Source organism: Perkinsus marinus, assembly GCF_000006405.1.
Source record: "Perkinsus marinus ATCC 50983 genomic scaffold scf_1104296946658, whole genome shotgun sequence".
Lineage (NCBI taxonomy): Eukaryota > Perkinsozoa > Perkinsida > Perkinsidae > Perkinsus > Perkinsus marinus.
This window is the reverse complement of record NW_003210883.1, coordinates 67,152-85,025: the sequence shown is the minus strand read 5'-3', so window position 1 is coordinate 85,025 and position 17,874 is coordinate 67,152. Positions and strand designations below refer to the sequence as shown.

The 17,874-nt window shown below is 45.8% G+C and overlaps 4 protein-coding genes and 1 non-coding gene across 5 annotated transcripts in view; 3 read left to right on the top strand and 2 right to left on the bottom strand.

Moving 5' to 3' along the window:
* The window catches only part of Pmar_PMAR011089 (histidyl-tRNA synthetase, putative), a gene marked incomplete at both ends in the record, with an annotated part of 10,386 nt that extends 2,801 nt beyond the window's left edge, over positions 1 to 7,585 (bottom strand). The window contains 14 exons of the mRNA XM_002779584.1: positions 2,832 to 2,894; positions 3,202 to 3,301; positions 3,347 to 3,432; positions 3,637 to 3,706; positions 3,762 to 3,866; positions 4,399 to 4,473; positions 4,905 to 4,953; positions 5,002 to 5,116; positions 5,753 to 5,846; positions 5,895 to 5,997; positions 6,677 to 6,761; positions 6,956 to 7,080; positions 7,329 to 7,390; positions 7,438 to 7,585. Of these exons, the coding sequence (XP_002779630.1) occupies positions 2,832 to 2,894; positions 3,202 to 3,301; positions 3,347 to 3,432; positions 3,637 to 3,706; positions 3,762 to 3,866; positions 4,399 to 4,473; positions 4,905 to 4,953; positions 5,002 to 5,116; positions 5,753 to 5,846; positions 5,895 to 5,997; positions 6,677 to 6,761; positions 6,956 to 7,080; positions 7,329 to 7,390; positions 7,438 to 7,585 (1,280 nt within the window). The remainder of the gene's footprint in view (positions 1 to 2,831; positions 2,895 to 3,201; positions 3,302 to 3,346; positions 3,433 to 3,636; positions 3,707 to 3,761; positions 3,867 to 4,398; positions 4,474 to 4,904; positions 4,954 to 5,001; positions 5,117 to 5,752; positions 5,847 to 5,894; positions 5,998 to 6,676; positions 6,762 to 6,955; positions 7,081 to 7,328; positions 7,391 to 7,437) is intronic.
* Positions 7,586 to 11,136: 3,551 nt separating this feature from the next.
* Positions 11,137 to 11,209, top strand: Pmar_PMAR011088. Its single transcript has one exon. It is a non-coding gene; the product is annotated as a tRNA-Lys (tRNA).
* A 597-nt stretch (positions 11,210 to 11,806) lies between these two features.
* Pmar_PMAR011087 (hypothetical protein) lies at positions 11,807 to 13,129 on the top strand (the record flags this gene model as incomplete). The annotated part of the gene is made up of 9 exons (XM_002779583.1): positions 11,807 to 11,895; positions 11,948 to 11,999; positions 12,066 to 12,181; positions 12,354 to 12,416; positions 12,463 to 12,542; positions 12,632 to 12,714; positions 12,763 to 12,847; positions 12,931 to 13,011; positions 13,053 to 13,129. 9 exons carry the CDS (start codon positions 11,807 to 11,809, stop codon positions 13,127 to 13,129), a joined length of 726 nt encoding a protein of 241 aa, XP_002779629.1.
* Positions 13,130 to 14,303: 1,174 nt separating this feature from the next.
* Pmar_PMAR011086 (Cyanoglobin, putative) lies at positions 14,304 to 14,803 on the top strand (the record flags this gene model as incomplete). The annotated part of the gene is made up of 4 exons (XM_002779582.1): positions 14,304 to 14,362; positions 14,410 to 14,544; positions 14,595 to 14,683; positions 14,730 to 14,803. The coding sequence occupies 4 exons, from the start codon at positions 14,304 to 14,306 to the stop codon at positions 14,801 to 14,803; spliced, it is 357 nt and encodes a 118-aa protein (XP_002779628.1).
* Positions 14,804 to 15,457: 654 nt separating this feature from the next.
* Positions 15,458 to 17,737, bottom strand: Pmar_PMAR011085 (conserved hypothetical protein; the record flags this gene model as incomplete). Its single annotated transcript, XM_002779581.1, has 10 exons — positions 15,458 to 16,018; positions 16,068 to 16,141; positions 16,186 to 16,360; positions 16,415 to 16,725; positions 16,801 to 16,871; positions 16,920 to 17,075; positions 17,118 to 17,265; positions 17,306 to 17,373; positions 17,421 to 17,525; positions 17,579 to 17,737. The coding sequence occupies 10 exons, from the start codon at positions 17,735 to 17,737 to the stop codon at positions 15,921 to 15,923; spliced, it is 1,365 nt and encodes a 454-aa protein (XP_002779627.1). The 3' UTR covers positions 15,458 to 15,920.
* Between the last annotated feature and the right edge of the window lie 137 nt (positions 17,738 to 17,874).

The window sequence follows — 17,874 nt, the reverse complement described above, 5'->3', positions numbered from 1 at the left end:
AGACGCCTTACGTTGGAATGATATGAATTTCTCATCGTAGTACCTCGCATTAGAGATCGTTCCATCATCATCATCACGTGTTGAGACTCCGATAGTACATGGAATTAGGATATCGATTAAACTTACTTCATATGTATTAATATCGATGCTCATTTCAGCCTCCTGTGGTGACTTTGTGATCTCTGGAGGGGCCAGAAGTCAATGGTTACTTTATAGAGTTGTGACCAGTAGCAGGGACGGCAAGCTGTCGTTGTGGGTAGAAGATGGTGGTGAGATGTTCTCAGAGTGTGGTATGGATAATGTACGACTCATGGCGGTTGCTATAGGATCTCATTCGCCCGATGTAAAAAGTGGTGATTTTCACACTCCTTGCATGTTATTATTATCAGAACGTTTTCGCCCTATTTGGTGACAGCTCTGGATCCGTTTGGAAGGCTCAAGGTCATCCTGGAAAACTACACTTCCGCTCTACGTAATAGCGGCGACCAGTGTGGTAGAAATTGCACATGGTCAAGTACATGTGTTGGTGACGATATGAAAACTCTGAAGAAATCTTCGGCAATTGTCATTGGTTTCTGTGGATTTCCAACCCAACTCGCTCGTAGACTCCTATGATCAGTGAGGAAACTCCTAAGCTCAGCTGAGGAATATATATTGCAACAACCTCCATGGAGTATTCCAATGAAGGTACACTCGCCACAGTGCATGCCTGGCGGTGATAGCCCCCGATGCACACCAGGTGTCACCACCTATTGCTGGCTATGCTGATGGTCACATCGTTCGGCTCAACGACAAGCACTGTCTGTCTGTTCATACTGCAGGGGTCAATGCATTAGCATGGATAGATAGCGGTGGTATCAGCTTTGGTTTAAATGTCTATCATCACGTTGTTGTTGTTGTCCCCTCAGGAAAGCTCGCGAGTAGTGGCGATGACCAGGACGTAGTTATCACTGACGTCCAACGTATGATAATATTGAAACGTATAAGCCTGGCACATCTTGCTGGAATCCACGCCATGGCAACAGCTCCGTCGACTAAGGTGAAACACCGCACTGTCGTTGTTGTTGGTGTTGAACTGAGCATTTGCTCGTTTTCAGACTATTTACTCGGTGGGATGGGACCGTAGAGTTAAAGCATGGAGCGTTGATGACGAAGAATTATCGTTAAGTGGCTGTACTCGTTGTATAGCAACCGAGCCGAATGCTGTTGCTGTCCTCCATCATGGGCACTTTATAGTGGCCGCTGGACGTGGTTGGCAAGTACTTTCTACATCCTAAGTTGTGCTGTAATTCAGTGTTGTGTTGATCTGCATCGCATAGTAACATGTAGGACGAGCGAAAAAGAACGAGATACAATAAATAGGAGATGAATAGAATACTTCACCCGTGTATTATCATATTAACTCACCATAAGCATTGGATATTGGTATTCGAGCGTATTGATGGATTACTACTACTGTAGTGAGAGCAACAGAAGGTCTTATCATTCGCTGAGTTGTTGGTGCTGTTGTGGTGTACGTCATCACATGTGCATTGGATGTTGGTCGAATACGTGAAGCACGACCATAGTATGTAGCACTACTCATCATAAATGCTATGCTTGATCGGAGCACAAACGTTCGTGGTATATTAATGACCAAACGATTTATGACTGCGTTTCGTGTCGATTAGCAATGAGATAGTTAGTCCGGACTGCCTCCGTGACGTGTGGAGCTGCGATGAGCAACAGTTAGTCGTATTAACGTGATAGGAAAGTAAACTGTCGATAGCTAATAAGAACTTCAGGGAATCTATGTAAATACTGAAGTATATATGTATGGTTCCTCCTCGACTGTAATTATCGTGTGTTTCTTTTGATACCGAGTAAGGCAAGCAGGATAAGTTGGATGGTTCAAGTCTGTCTCAACCGTGGTAGTTATCTCTATGAAGTAAGCAATCGATTGTATTATCTTCATAGTCTCACACTTCTCACCATCATTCGTAAGAACTTCGTCTCTCGGCGACCAAATTACTCAGTCTTTAAGAAAGACCACATGGGAACTAGTTAGAGTGAGGATGTCCTTCCTATTGTGTGTGCTTGGATTGGCAACTTCTAGTGTGTATGTAGAAATCAGAATGGTTGTGTTGCTTATCGTTAACTTTATTAAGCTGCATAGTACGGTAACTCCAACGACTCAATACGGAACCTTAACGTAGCAACTCTATCACTACAACAGGGCCATGGAGTCTCCTCTTACGCAAAGCCATATGTTCACGCAAGGGTGGTACGAATATACAAGCGAACGCCTATCGCGTAACCCTACGAGTAGTCCCAACACAGACACAACCAACGGTGACCACCACAAAAGATACAACAAATTTGGAGCCGCATCCACACTACTGAATAACACGGACACAATACTTGGCAGAAACCCTATAGAAAGGAATGCTAATGAACAGTGTCTTTCGAAATCGTGTCTGGCGACAGTAAACAAAACTGCACAACATGTCGCGCTTCGCTCCGCCTATTTACTCAGCCTGCTTGTCGAAATATGACTTAGCGTTAGCAAGATCACATACGGGTATATCTATTTGTACGCGGGCCTCCGAGTCACCTGAGGCGTAGTATATGGATGATGAGGGGACGACCCTACTCCTTCCTTACCTGTACGGAGATCCTTAATACGGACCTTACCCGACTCCCATTCACTTGGTGCCACGAATGCTATCTTATCAGCACCAACACGATCCGCATACCTTGAGAAAACACCGGAGTCCCACCAGTTTTACGTGAAGTCGCGTAATACTCCATGTGAAAAACGCGGCATCATCACACTGGACGTTCCTCCTTACCTGAACTGCTTGTCAACACGTTTACCCGCCTCAAGCATAACATCAACAGTGGCACCACCCGACCTGAGAAAAACGAACAAAACTTATCAAGGTGAAGAAATATATTTCTGATAATACTCGAAATATATGTACCCGCGATATGAAAAACACATTTCACAAACCACTGCATATCACCGCGAATATTGAGGTTTTCACAGAGGATTACGCCACTTCACGTAAAACCGATGAAACTCCAATACACACTCAATTTCTGTGTAATAATACTTACTCCACTACATGATGACAACGTCTACAGTGTACGAAAACCAACGATAACATTTGCAATTTCCATGTTGTCACCAACACACGTAGTTGCCACGCTGCACTTTACCTCAGACCGGCGGCCACCTCTAACGCCTGTCCATACATCCCCTTATAAGCAGCTACGACGAAATCAACCCGGTGTGGTATCTCAGGGAGTAGGCCACGCTCTAAAATATCAATAATACCGCGCGCCACGAAATTCAAACACCTACCCAATAGAAGTTCGTAGATAACACAGTCGCCGAAACCGAAACCAACACATGGTATCTCCGAGGGCGCGCCATACAGCGATAAAAGCCTACAAGAAAAATAAGCTCACCACATGAGGGGGAGGAGCAGTGTGGGAAAATATGAACACATGGTCAACTACATGTGTTATTGATATTTGAGGAAATTCTTATTGGTTTCTGTACAGTTGTACCCGAGTTTGTACGTAAACTTCTAAACTCAGGTGAGGAAGTAGCCGAACATATACTCCAACACTGGGGAGGAGGGACCCTACCTGTCGTAGCGTCCACCACCTGCTATGGCCCGTAGTTCTCCTCTACGATCAAATGCCTCCCACACAATGCCTAATACAACACAGTTTTAAAACATACGAAACAAAAATTGCTTCGCTCCGCTCACCTGTATAATAGGCCAGACCGCGAACCACCGATGCATCAAAGACGAGCCAATCGGCTATGCCGTAGTTCTCAGCGAATTGGAAGAGCCTCTCGACATCATCAACATCTGAGATCCCGTGTACAGTGCAAGCCAATTTGTTATGTAAATGTGAAAAATGAGCGTTTTTCCCCACTTAATCGTAATCGTTCTCGTACGTCGCGAAAAACATATTTCACGACTACTGTATGGCGCGAATATCGCCTAGTTTTTCATCGAGTTTTACACACGGATGAGATTCCAATGTAAACATATGTATGATACAAATAAGGTCCTCAACATGGCCGTTCTCCCAGAGCTGTGAATTTAGTGTTGGAAGAGGAATATCTGTTCGCTTCACTTCATAGGAGTTCGGGTAGTACACAAACCAACAACAATTTTCCAAAATTTTCATATTATCACCAACATTGCCACAGTTGTGCGCGTTGAAAATCGCCCTTGGCGAAATATCTACGAGACGAATATCATCCATTTCTCTTAATATAGTATCTACTCCGTCACTCGCTAGTCCTTGCTTTGATTTCCGAGGGAAACTATCGTCGTTGTAAGAAAATTCGAAATTCCTTGATAAAATAACGTTGCTGAATTTCCCTCCCCACACCTTCAGCACAGCTTTCCCCAGCAATCGCTTTGAACTCCTCAATAGATCCAGCAGCAGTAGCATCAACAACACGCTCTGATCAAAATCACTACACCAGTGTAGAAAAAATATATGTTTGCTTTCGTAAGTGTTTTCATTACGTTATGAAAATCCACACATAATTTTGGGTAGAAGTGTACAAAAACTTATGTAATCTAATACACTAGTTATATGTGATTAATATTAACTTATAAATTCAATAAATGAAAGGGGTTATTATATCTTAAGTTATATCAGTTAATAATACTATTCCACATTTTTACAAACACATGTAGTTGACCATGTGCATATATTCCCACCACACTGGGAGTTTCACTCGTTTCACGTGAAGTTACGAACAATCCCACATTCGCGGTGATATGCAGTAGTAATGGAGAATGTTTTCACTAGTGTTTTTCATATCACTAGGGTGGCCGTGAAACTCCACTGAATCACACGCAACAATGTAATCAAATTCTTCCTCTCACCAGCAACAGCAACGTCAAGTTTTATATCCTCAACCATCTGCCTGATGACCTACGATCAGATACTTTCATCACTTCACAATAACATCAAAGTGTTTACCTCTTCTCGACCAACTTTATCAATTTTGTCAACAACAACACAGACCTTCGCGAATTCATCAGCGCCAACACCGGAGGCTTTCAAAACCGACTGTAAAATCGCTCGGGAGTTTACCCTAAAAATCAAAATGTAGTTTTCTATTACATATCAATAATACCCGTAAATGAAATCTATATATTTTATTCTGATAAAGTTTCACCCAAGTGATATGAAAAACACTAGTGAAAAACATATTTCACGACTAGTGCATATCACCGCGAATATCGCCTAGTTTTTCACCGACGTTTACACCACTTCACGTAAAACGGACGAGACTCCAATAATCATAATATAATAGCTTGTAATAATAAACTTGAGAACTAGTAAGGATCAGTGGTACAGATCGGTGTGGCGGAGGAAAATATGCACATGCTCAACTACATGTGTGATCGAAAATACGAAAATTTCAAGGAAATTTTGGGAAATCCTTCTTGGTTGCCTATAATCAGCTTTGGAAACTCCTGAGCTCAGCTGCTGAGGAAAGCGAACATATATCCTTTGCTCACCCTCAGTGTGAGCGGAAAATATGCGCACGGTCAACTACATGTGTAGGTGACATCTGTGCAAATTCTGAGGAAAACTGAGGAAATTCTCTACACTTCTACCCGAATTTGTGTGTAAACTTCAATAACTAGTTTTGGAAACTCCTGAGCCTAGCTGAGGAAAGCGAACATATATTCCAACACTGCTCACTCTCGTACGAGTAACCCACTTGATTCCAACATCAGCACTAGTGAGGCCGACCCTCTTGAAAAATCCCACCATCGTGGCCAAGAGCTCCAACTCAGCGGTGATATCAGCAACACCTGCGAGTAGAAATGCGAGGATGAAAAAGGAAAAGTGAAGAAAGTTACCAACGATATCACAGTTCCATTGATAATGTTCACGCTTACGACCGCGCTGTGTCGTTTCGAATCTCCAACATTGCGGTATAGAAAACCACTTTAGCGGAAGAACCTGCAATAAGGAAATATGCACGGGGTCAAATACGCGTGTTGGTGAAAATTTTGGTAAGAAATTCCGCTTTTTTCCTGGGCACATCTACTGCAAACGCCTATAATCAGTGAGGAAACTCCCAAGCTCAGCCGATGCGTGCAAACATATACTCCCAGTTTAGGGAAATATGTTTGTTTTCCTCAGCGGATCTCAGGAGTTTTCATGAGAACTAGTGTAGAAATACCAAAATTTCCCGAAATTTCCTCAGAATGATTCTCAGTGTGGTAAAAATTGCACATGGTCAACTACATGTGTTGGTGATAATAAGAAAATTATGAGGAACTTTTTAGGAATTTTTATTGGTTTCTGTGGACTTCCAAACCAACTCCTCCATGAACTCATAAGCTCAGCTGAGGAAAGCGAACATATATTCCTACTCCAACACTGGAGTTTTCACCCTAGTGATATGAAAAACACTAGTAAAAAACACATTTCACGGTTACTGCATAGCGCGAATATCGCGTTTTTCACCGAGTTTTACGCGTGAAACGGGTCGTGAAACTCCACTGATCATTCCACTATCACCAACACATGTAGTTGACCATGTGATCATATTTTCTTCCAAACTGTATATTCCTCTCACCTCAGCCATTTGTGCAGCCGCATTGTGGCTACTACCACCCTCCGCGCTCATCCTAACCCTCGATAATACCATCCTCGCCAGTGTTGGTGTCATCTCTGGTCGTAGGGTAACTCTATGATCCTCCTTATCAACGAAGTTGTACCTCGATCACCAAGGCCTGTCACCGTGGCGTGCTCAGTGTGGGAGAATATACACATGGATGTGTTGGTGACACTATGGAAATTCTGGGAGAGAATCTATGTTTCCGCGCGAATAAGGATGTAAACTCCTGAGCTCAGCTGAGAGACGCGAACATATATTCCAATTCTGATTCTGCACCTCTCCCCTGGTGATTACATTTGCTCGACAATTTCCTCGCCAGCTTTTCTCTTATACAAATCCTCATTTTCCAACACGGGTGCATCGTACTCTGAAAAGCCATACTGCGTCGAGACGGAACGCCACTGGGCGAAGAGCCAATTCTGAAGGGATAGCAGTGTGGAGGAGAAGTATGCACAACATGGTCAACTACATGTGTTGGTGACAATATTAAAATTACGCGGAAATTTCGGGTTTTTTTTTTGAATTCTCGAGTTGATGAACATTTATCTACGAATCACATCAGAAGTTTTGAAAATCTGAATATATAAACTCCTGTAATTAGTAAGGGAACTTCCTTAGCTCAGCTGAGAGGAGCGAGCATATATTCCGACACCAAAAAACCGCTTACTCGCACACGCATATCTTCCGGGAAGAAGTCCCGAGTTCCACTAGGAGGGTCGAAAGAAATAACTAAATCACAAAAAAATATTTTCGGAGTCGCTTCTGAGTGAATTTACCATTATCGAATTCTTGTTTATTGTTGTTGTTGCCGCCCTTCTTAGCGGCCTTCTTGGCCAACTTCTTAGCTTGCTTCTTGGACATACCCTCCGGGACGATAAGCTTCTCATTCACGCTAGAGAGATCAACTTCAGGAGCTGATGACATATCGGCAGTTTCAAAGGAACCAAACTACACAAATTGGATCAACGAGGTGACTTGTATCATGCAGGCTCCTCCTCAACCTTGCAACACGTACAGTTTATGATAACGTCTTTTCACAGAATTAACATCTACCTCTCCGGGTTAGAAATTGGCATTCCGACAAGTTCATGCAGGGGCATGACCCCATTAAAGGTACCAGATGACAAATCGATTCACTGGGCGCGCGCGACGCTGGTGGGACAGTCGGTAACACAACGAAAGCGTCCCGCTTTTGATTTTTCGGAACACGAAAATTAGCAAAGTATCGAGAAATTACAAAAGCTTTCGGTGGGAATCGAACCCGGGTCCATCCCTATGTGAGCCCACACACCTCCCCACGCGGTCGACACAACCCTCCTAATAAAACACCTCGAGTGAGGTCTTCCAGCTATAAAGGGCATACCTCATATATTAAAACTGCAATGTCATCACGCGTCTTCCAATTCAAAAGTCGTCTACACCTACCCTAGATGACCTACTAATGCGATCTTAGGCCTCTCACAATGAGATCCACTGCTCGGCCCTTCTTCCTTACCTGTACGGAGATCCTTAATACGGACCTTATCCGACTCCCATTCACTTGGTGCTACGAATGCTATCTTATCAGCACCAACACGATCCGCATATCCGAACAACAATTCACTGTCTTCCTCCTCCTACGACTAGACAGGAAGAGCCTGGTCCATCCGTCCTACCCAAATTGTCCACACGCTAACCCGCCTTGGGCATCAGATCGAATGTGGCTTCGCTCGACCTGAAATACCCCAACATATGGTCACCGACAGACAGCGATCCGCTCTACAACTGTGAATTTCACAACTCGCACACAGTCCACGATAAAGATATCATGAATCATATTATCATAAATCGGGAATTGGAATTAGCGCGGCTCGAGCCCCGTTGGCGAAAGAATGGGAATTTCTGAGGGCATTCCCCAACTTTTGGTGGGAAATGAGGGAGCCGCGTAGCAGATCCTTTGATGTTTATCAGAACTCGACAATGAAGCGACAAGAGTGTCCCTCGAGCAGCAAATACGATGATAAGCCCATACGTCTTATAAAATTGCTATTGGTAACATGAAAATCGATCGCACACCAGCGCCACTGGTCCTGCGGAAGGCTGTCCTCACCGAACTGGTTCGAACTTGCAAGCTCTAATAATCCTCCTGTAACTCCTGATAATCCAACCAGCTCTGCTCGCGGGAAATACGAGCATCAGAGGCAGAGTGAACTCCGACACGACAATACAATTGGCAGTCGGACGCATACCTGTGACACCGGCCTTCCATATAGTTGCATGAATGGCGCTGCAATTGTCAGAAGCTGTCGCACAAGTTTTCCATTCGTCTTCGGATGTTACAAAGTTGATCTCGGAAATAGCAAGAGACCAGCTGCTACAGTTCGGACGACTCAGGATTCCAACATCTGACGATTGATCATTGTGGACTTAAATACCCATCTCGGATGGGCCATCTGACGGGGTGGCAGGAGTGCGGCATCGCCAATGCTCCTGCTGCATCACTCGGTCATGCTATAACTGAATCATGATGATTCGAGCATATTAGACTGATGTCATCAGTCGAGAATACGAATCAGTTCTAATTTACCTTCATGGCAGATATAATGACGACAACACTGTTGTCACAATGGTGCAATGAGCATGATCTAACATCCTGAAAAGATCCGCTCAATCTCATCGAGGTAACTCAGGCAAGTTTATATTATCGGGAGAAGGCACGAATGAAAGACAAGCAAGAACGAATCGGGGGAGCAGCATCAAAGTTTGTAGCTTCTATTGTACGAATACGACAGGTGTTCGCCAAACAGACATGCTAAATGACGAGAATGGGGAATTCTCATCACTCGTGGGATATCAACCCTTAACCGTTTTCCGACGCGAGTGTCGTCTGGAGAGACGTCTCGCGTACCACTAGAGGGGTCGAAGGAGAATGCTCGTCACACGCCAAGTGAGGGAAATGTAGATGATGCCAGCAGAGCGAATTGAACCCGGATCCTCCGCTGACTCGACCACCTATATCTTGTTACAAATTCACAGGATGTCAAATATACTAAATTGAACTGCCCGAAAACACTAACCGTCAATGACAAAGCCCGCCGAAAACGATTACAACGATTCTCACCATAATACTCTAAAGTTTAGAGTCTAAACTACTGAGTAATGCCTAGCAAATACAATCAGTTCCTCCCGTTCCTCTCCAACAGTAGCAGTAGCAGTAGTAGTAGTTCTACTACTACTACTACTACTACTACTAGGAGAACATAACTGTGCTCACGATCTACGACCCGTGATCTTCAAGAACTCCGCCAGAAGGAAAATGCACCGGAGATATTGTAAGATTGCGCAAGATTGCAAGATTTGCTGATCGTGCTGCATGATATTTTTCGCTGTGCGTCTACGATTCGTATCTTCTCGTTCACTATGAATATCGTCGGTAGCGATAGAGAGTTTCGTATCAGGCCTGTTGATGCTGTGAATAAGAAACTTAATATTTCACCCTGCGTCCTTGGACCCGATCTAAAGTGTTTATGAACCATGTTGAGAGGGGTTACGGACGCATATGATTTGGAAAGTTGTTATTACGAATACAGGCATAGTCGGTCAAGGGAGTTATCATATGAGTTTTGGGTCATTACCGCGCAATACAGGTGGCAATCGATCAGAAACGAAGTGGACATCAACAACAACATCGATAACCTACAATAGGAGGACTGTAGAGGTACAACTGAGATATCTTACATTCCTCACCAGGCTGGGCCACCTCTGCCGTATGAGCAGATGCATTACTAGCAACAACAGCGGCAGGAGCAGGAGCAAAGTCTACAGTCGTTGTACCGTAAATGCTCCATACTTGCAACCTTCATTCTGGGAGGATCAATGCGGTTCGTTAGGCTCCTCGGAATGTATTTCACGTAGCGTCGAAATAGTTCTAGAAAGGTAGTTCACGAGGTACCGATCCGTCAGAATATCCTGTCTAGCGCGGCTGATAATTCCGTGGGCTACAGTATAACCGAGGTAAAGATTGGAGATTTCGTACACAACTATGATGAACCCCCGTTGGTCTGGCCGAGAGCCAGTTCGATATGTGTTGGCAGGCGAATACAGCGTGGATGAATCTTGCTGACTTTGGTGTGTCAACTTGACACTGTCCAGACCACAAGTCGCCAACTGGCCTTGTATAACACCAGTCATATCCTACTATCTACTATGATAAAGAGTCTTATATCAGAGCTCCGGGATTGATACTCCCGTGGATGGTTGCGGTGAGTGAGGAGACCCATAGGTGGTGGTTGTCTCCCGAAGCGCCGTGGGTCCGTATGGGGTGTGTACCAACGGCATTGGGATGAATAGTTTAGAATTCTAAGGCCAAGTCTTTTGAGGATTGCACGCATTTCAAGTGTTTACCATCGCCGAGATAGAGATCTTACCAAGTCGGTTAGTAGTTATGGACTTGATGTGGGACTATAGTAGCATTAGAAAGTATGCTAGAGTATCTTGCCCGTCTAGCTCAGTCGGTAGAGCGCAAGGCTCTTAACCTTGTGGTCGTGGGTTCGAGCCCCACGGTGGGTGTTTTATTGGTTTCATGTCGTTTGCTGCACTCCCACCTGCGTATGGTTCCCTACGAAACTTGCGTGGTTACCGGGCCGCTAGTGTGAGCCTGAAAGATCAGACACTGATCATCAAATGCTCGACGAGGCATCATCTTGTGGTTCGCATTCCATCAGGTCCCCGTAGCCAGTATTCCTAAGCTCCTATGATTTTACCAACGTCGCGCTCCCTCATTTTTCTCGTTATAACATCTTCAACGACTGCATACTATCGCGAAGATGACTTGAAAACCTCGAGTGATCCCGGGCAGCTCTCGAAGTTGGTGAAACGCGAAATCAGCGCCCCACATAATAGCGCCGTAGCTCCGAGTGAGTCTCCTCGATAGTCGTTGACGTACGTACCACAATATGGTAGGTCCGGTTGAGTCGGATGGCCTCGGCCCTTTAACGGTGGGCATGGCGCCCAACCTGGCTCGTGAATATCCGGAAGGAACTTTCAAAAACCAAGGGGAGTCGCCAAAGTTCACCGTTAGTGACATGCTCGGTAAGTAGCACAGGACTAGACGCTCGCGATCGTCGTCTTCTAGGTATTACTCTTCCATACAGTTCAAGCCGTATAATGGCGACCCAGTTGGGTGCTGCTCCTGCAAGTCAATATGGTATGACACTAGAACAATGTGCTCGGAAAGTTGAACGAACTGTTGGCGAGTAAGGGCGCGGGTTCGATTCTCGGCAGGTACATTTTGCCCTACCATTGCAGGTTCGATTCGTTTAAGGAAGGTGTCGGCAGACTACACTCCAGGGTGCTTCAAGTGAGTGACATACCTAAACTATCCTTCCCTACTACACCCATGCACGTCATTTTTCCTACTTTTCAGTCAGAGGAGGCTTTGAAGAAGATTGAGTCGAAGACTGAGAAGTATTCATCTCGTGAGGCCAACTTTGCGGCCGAGCTCACCAAACTCTTCTCTTTGGAGCAGGAGGTTAAAACCAGGTGAATTGCGTCGCCCACCCTTATTGCGTGTATGCGATCATCGTGACTGTACTGAAATAAGTATCATTATTGTGAATAGTCTAAAGTACAGAGCTCGCAGAGTCAACGGCCCCCACACGTTTTTTCGTTATGACGTTATTGTGCGCACCCGTGCAGCAATAGCCTTCCTCAGGTCTGGCGTCCTCGGTAAATGGATGGCAGATGAGAAAGTTGTCAGGGACCAGTTATCGAAAGTGTAATGTAATTTTGTGGCGCGCGGTAGTGTAGGCCAGTGCCTGCAGATACCGCGATCTCGATACGAAGTCTCTAATGCAGTCAGATAAGCTGCTGAGCATGAGTAGCATACTTCGTGCTGCTTTAAGTAAGATGCAGGCTATACACGATCATGTCAGCCAAGTTATTACCTCGGGTAAAACGTTGCTTCCCGGATCCCTGTACTGACCTTTTCAGTTGGGGAGGCTGAGTCCAGTATGTACCAGTGGGCGTACAATGTGACCAGCAAGGTTAACTATCACACAACACAAATAGTCACAGTAGGGAAGAAAACTGTCTTGTACGTGTGTTTTGAAGGGCTCCCTCAGTTGGCTCAGAATTTGGAGTTCCGGATAACACAATCGAAGGGTATGGAAACAGAAGCTCGAAGGTTGATGACGCTGTATCGGAAACGTAATCGTTCAGCGGCATTGTTCTGTTCACCGTGGTCTCGGGTTCGATTCCGACATCGTGCATTTTCGTCTCTTATTTTGCAGTTGCGGATAAGTACGGCGCGCAGAACGACCTCTCAGTTGTTGCGCGATCGATTCTCAAGGTGGACGGCAATAAACTACAAAGTAACACCTTTGTAATATCTCTCGAATTGGACTGTTCGAAGGTACCACCGTATCTGAGGCGGTCCATGAGCTGCAGTCATTGACCAGCGCGTCTGCTGCTAGCAGCATCACTGTGTAGCTACATGAGGGTGATGTCATCGCTGCGGTCGTCATTGTCTTGCGTTAGAGTCTTTTTTGGAGAGCAAAGTTCCATCTTATATATAACTCCAAAATTTGACGCCGTCAAATTGACCGCAACTTTTAACCAGCATCCCCGTACAATGGTTGCACGGAGAAGCTGAATCAGCCTGACAACTTAACCGATGGGCTTGCTACGGGTTTCTACAGTGTGAGGCGAACCGCGATGCAAAGCGATGTATTCACTATATAATTTCCGAGAGTACAACTGTAGGTTATCAGACACTCGTGAAACGTTGGTATTCGCCCACATCGTTATCATGTGTATATCACCCAAAGTTGACTCTGGAACTCTGGAAACTATGGAGTCACCGCAGGAGCATTAGTACAGTGTATTAATCTCCGTGGGTTGACATAATAGATTGGAACTTGGACTCCCATGACTTGGGTGAAGATCTTACTCAGTGGTTCACGGACTGCCAGACACTCCGTCTTGATTTGGCCGCGCTGTACATACGTATCTTGTCTTATATTCGATCACGGCTGCTGAATCGCGAGTTATGGCATATCGGCCCCAGGATGAAATCGAAAGTGGGATGGCATAACTGCCCCAGACTGAAGGAATTGATCCTCCTATGACGTGTGGGTGTTAAATCGATTATACCAAGGCATATCTTGGGGTGGCATAGCTGCCCCAGCCCGGAGGAATTGATCCTCCTATGCCGTGTGGGTGTTAAATCGACTATACCAAGGCATATCTTGGGGTGGCATAGCTGCCCCAGCCTGGAGGAAATGATCCTCCTATGCCGTGTGGGTGTGAAATCGATTATACCAAGGCATATCTTGGGGTGGCATAGCTGCCCCAGCCCGGGTGAGGGGTATCTCTGAATAAGGTGATCATGTTATTATTCCCTCACACATGATAGTATGGACAGGCATAATAATCTCATGGCAGTTTGGGGACGTCATTTAATGGCGGCCACACAACCCCGTCACAAATTATGTCCCGTCGCGATGACGAGGAAATCTCTTTAGCTTTAGATATCCCCCCTCAGCCCAATGGAGTACTTGTTGGTCTGTTATCATTTCGTTCAAGCCGTTGATGGAATGAGTTTATCCTCTATTGAAGACTATATGCCTTCCAGCTTTGCTAACTTCCTAAATTTATTCCCATAATGTCCACCCTTTACGAAAAGATCGGAGGCGAAGATGCTGTTAACGCCGCGGTTGAGTTGTAAGGTCTCTTTCTCGTCCTCTTCACTCCTACTTTCACGTTCGCAGGTTCTATAAGAAGAATCTCTCGGACGATCGTATTAAGGAGGTCTGGGCCAAGACCGATATGAACAAACTGAAAGACCATCAGAGAAGTTTCCTAACATACGTCTTCGGTGGTTCTAACAACTACACTGGCCGCAGGTAAGCCGTCGTCTTCGTTGTTATTTATCTTTACGTGTTGCCTTCTGTAGTATGAGGGCCGCTCATGCAGGCTACAATATCACTGATGCCCAGTTTGACGCTGTCGTCGAGAATCTCACTAATACCATGAAGGAGCTTGGTATGTCAGACTCCACTCGCCGCCTTTTCACACATCTCTTGGCCAGGTATTCCACAGGAATATGTCGATCAAGTCAATGCCATCGCAAAGAGCGAGCATGACGATGTCGTCGGGCATTAGAGCCCATCAAGAGGCATACTATCGTCTCTTTTGACATTCCTATTCAGCGTTTTCGTGAAGTCAAGACTGTCGCGTTAGTTTGGTGACTTATTGCCAGTATGGGTGAATGGTGATCGAATGTGTTGCTGCTGTTGATCGATGACAAAGTTTTGTGTCAGCAGGTCGCTCTCGCCCGATAGATTCTTAATTCACCTCAGCTAGTTTTAGTGGATCGTGCAACTTCACAGTGAACTCTCAAGGTGGAAATGACTAGCCAACTTGAAAGGATTTGGCTCCGATTCGCGAATCTCAGTGAGAACCAGCCTGTCTGTGACACGAGTTTCCTACTACTAGATAACCGTGAGGTATCTTCTGTACGTGACAAGTCTGGCTTTGATTTTACTATACTTTTCTGAGTCCACCCTAATCACACCCCGAATAACCACTTTGGTTTCGCGATTCTCTTGCCTCCATAACCGTGAGAACTATTCACTCTGCTGGCTCATTGAAAGCTTTGAGATCTCTCGTATGAGTTTCGCTTTTATTCGAGTCTTTCAATCAACGCATCTCAGCGGATAATACAGAGTGAAGCCACCAACGGATTGCAAACTCATCGAGTACCATCATCCTCCACTTTTCTGTTCATAACATCTCGAACTCAAGAGCGACAGAGAAGAATAGAAAGATTTTATTACTATTAAGGAACTATGGGACATTAAGTGATAATAACGACGATTGCTATAATGGTGATTCACACCAAAGGCATCGAACAGTATTAATATTATCAATACCAACCATCCTAACTCGTAATCACAATTTTGGACGCGGCCTCCAAATTATGAGATGGTTAATGACAGAGAGGGATGGTTCGTCTCGGACGTTGTTGTGGTTGTTGTCATCATCAAACTCATGCAGTCCAAAAAGGGACTTCAAGGATGATGTATAATCATAAGAAGTACAGAAAATTGGGAATGGACACTTCGGACTCAACAGAAGCATCATAATCGACTCTAGATCTACAGAGACGTCCGAGATGATAACAGCACCAGCTAAGGGGAACAGCAGGCGAATGAACGTGTACACATAGTAATGGTTCAAGACAGAAGGAGAATGCCTATGATGATATTAATCATCGACTTTAATGCACATCACCATCGCCACTACGGTTCTGACTGCGAACCAGATTTTGGAGTTCAGCGAAAAGGACATCGGAGGTCTTGTGATCCTCATCATGACCTGAAAGGCAACTGTTTATTATGGGCCTTTCACCGATCAGACACCTTACCATGCATCGCAGGATCCGAACCAGCTCTCGGACGTGGGGACTCTCCCACAGACGCCAGCAAACTTGGGAAACAACTGAGGTAAAACTATACATAAAATTGGGTACACCGTCGACTTACTTGAAGCTAGCGCTTTGAGCGAGGCCTCCCATGTTGTGATGCATAGACACAGTATGGTAGTTCGGGGAGGCAACCTGGACTGACGGATCTTGACTGTACAGCTCTGACAGAGCGCCAAATTCAGCCAACTCTGCCTCTTCCTCGGCACTTAAAGGCTCAGCCTGGTTTGATAAACCTAAGACACAAAGCTCATCATCTCACTACACAGGTGAGATAGAGATGATACTACCAAGGAGAGAGCCAACAGTGCATAGAGCAGGACTAGAGGCAAACGCCTTCATAAGGTTGCTAGTGCTGGTCATAGCATCGCCATCATCACCATCAAGATGCGACTGCTGGGGTATACTCATACTGGCAACATGCTGAAGACCTGAGCCGCTCAGTATGGCAGCAGAGGATTTGATGTTCGGCAGGGGAGCGGCGACGTCACCAAACTCGGTAGCGCTGGCTTCGGTCGCGGTCGCCGAGGCCATGTCCGAGAGATTGCTAGAGGAGGGGTAGTCCCTCATTGTATTGTCTCCGATCTCAGGCGTTATCACCCTAAAGGATAAAGAGACGTGCTATCACTCTAACGACCCCGGTTCAAATCCCATCAACAACATTCTTTGTACTTACGGAACTCGCAGGTTAAGTTGCTGATCAGATGCCGTCCGAAGCATCGCTGGGCTTCCGTCACCCACGGCGGCCTGAATCCCATAATAAGTGGACATGGAAGCCCCACTAGAGAATACTACCTCCGACTTGTGCTGCATGCCAGGTGCACTTGCCGACGTATGGAGGCTCGTTTGCTGCTGCTCTTGTTGCTGCTCCTGCTCCTGTTGGTGCTCCTCATCTCCTCGCTGTTGTTGCTGCTGCTGCTGCTGTTGATACTGGTCATAGCGTTGCTGTTCCTGAACACATGCATGGACGCAGGTTCAATCCCCACACCCTACCTGAGGAGATACATTCCCCTGTTGTTGCTGCACAGCCATCTGCTGCTGCTGCTGCTGTTGACGTTGCCATTGCTGTGCAGCTAATGCCGCAGCTGCCTGCTGTTGGACCATCATAGCCTGCTGTTGTTGCGTCGAGTACGATATGTACCTAATTAAACACTCCCCTCCATCAGAGACTTCACTACTACATCTGTTGCATCGCCGCCTGTTGGTGTAGCGACCGAGCGGCTATCAAACTCAGGTTCTGCAGCTGGGCCTATAATAGCAAACACATCCAAACTACATTACTCATCAAGCCAATACCGGTGTTGGCTCAAATCCTCCAGCAATAGAAGCAACCGCAGCAGTAGCAGCAGTAGCCGCAGCCGCCGCAATAGCCCATTGTTGTTGTTGCTGTGCAGCGTAAGCCTGAGACCAATCCTCCCATCATAAGCCGACTAAGCTGCCTCATCTCCACCTACCGTAGGGTCCTGTGTAGGCCTCTGCTGCATTGCAGCTGCTTGGGCTGCTGCTGCCAACGAACCGGACAGGACTGACGCGAACTGATTCTGCTGATACTTCAACACCTCGGCCGGACTAACGGCGATTTCCGGAGGCGGAGCGAAGCTGAGACTAAACATTTTCCAGTTAGGGACAATACCATTCATCGTACACATTAGGAACAGCTGGTCTCATGTCAGATACGCCCCATTAGGCATACCACTTTGCTGCTGCTGTGCTGTTGAGGACTTGGTCGCTGCTGCATCTGGGGTGGTGT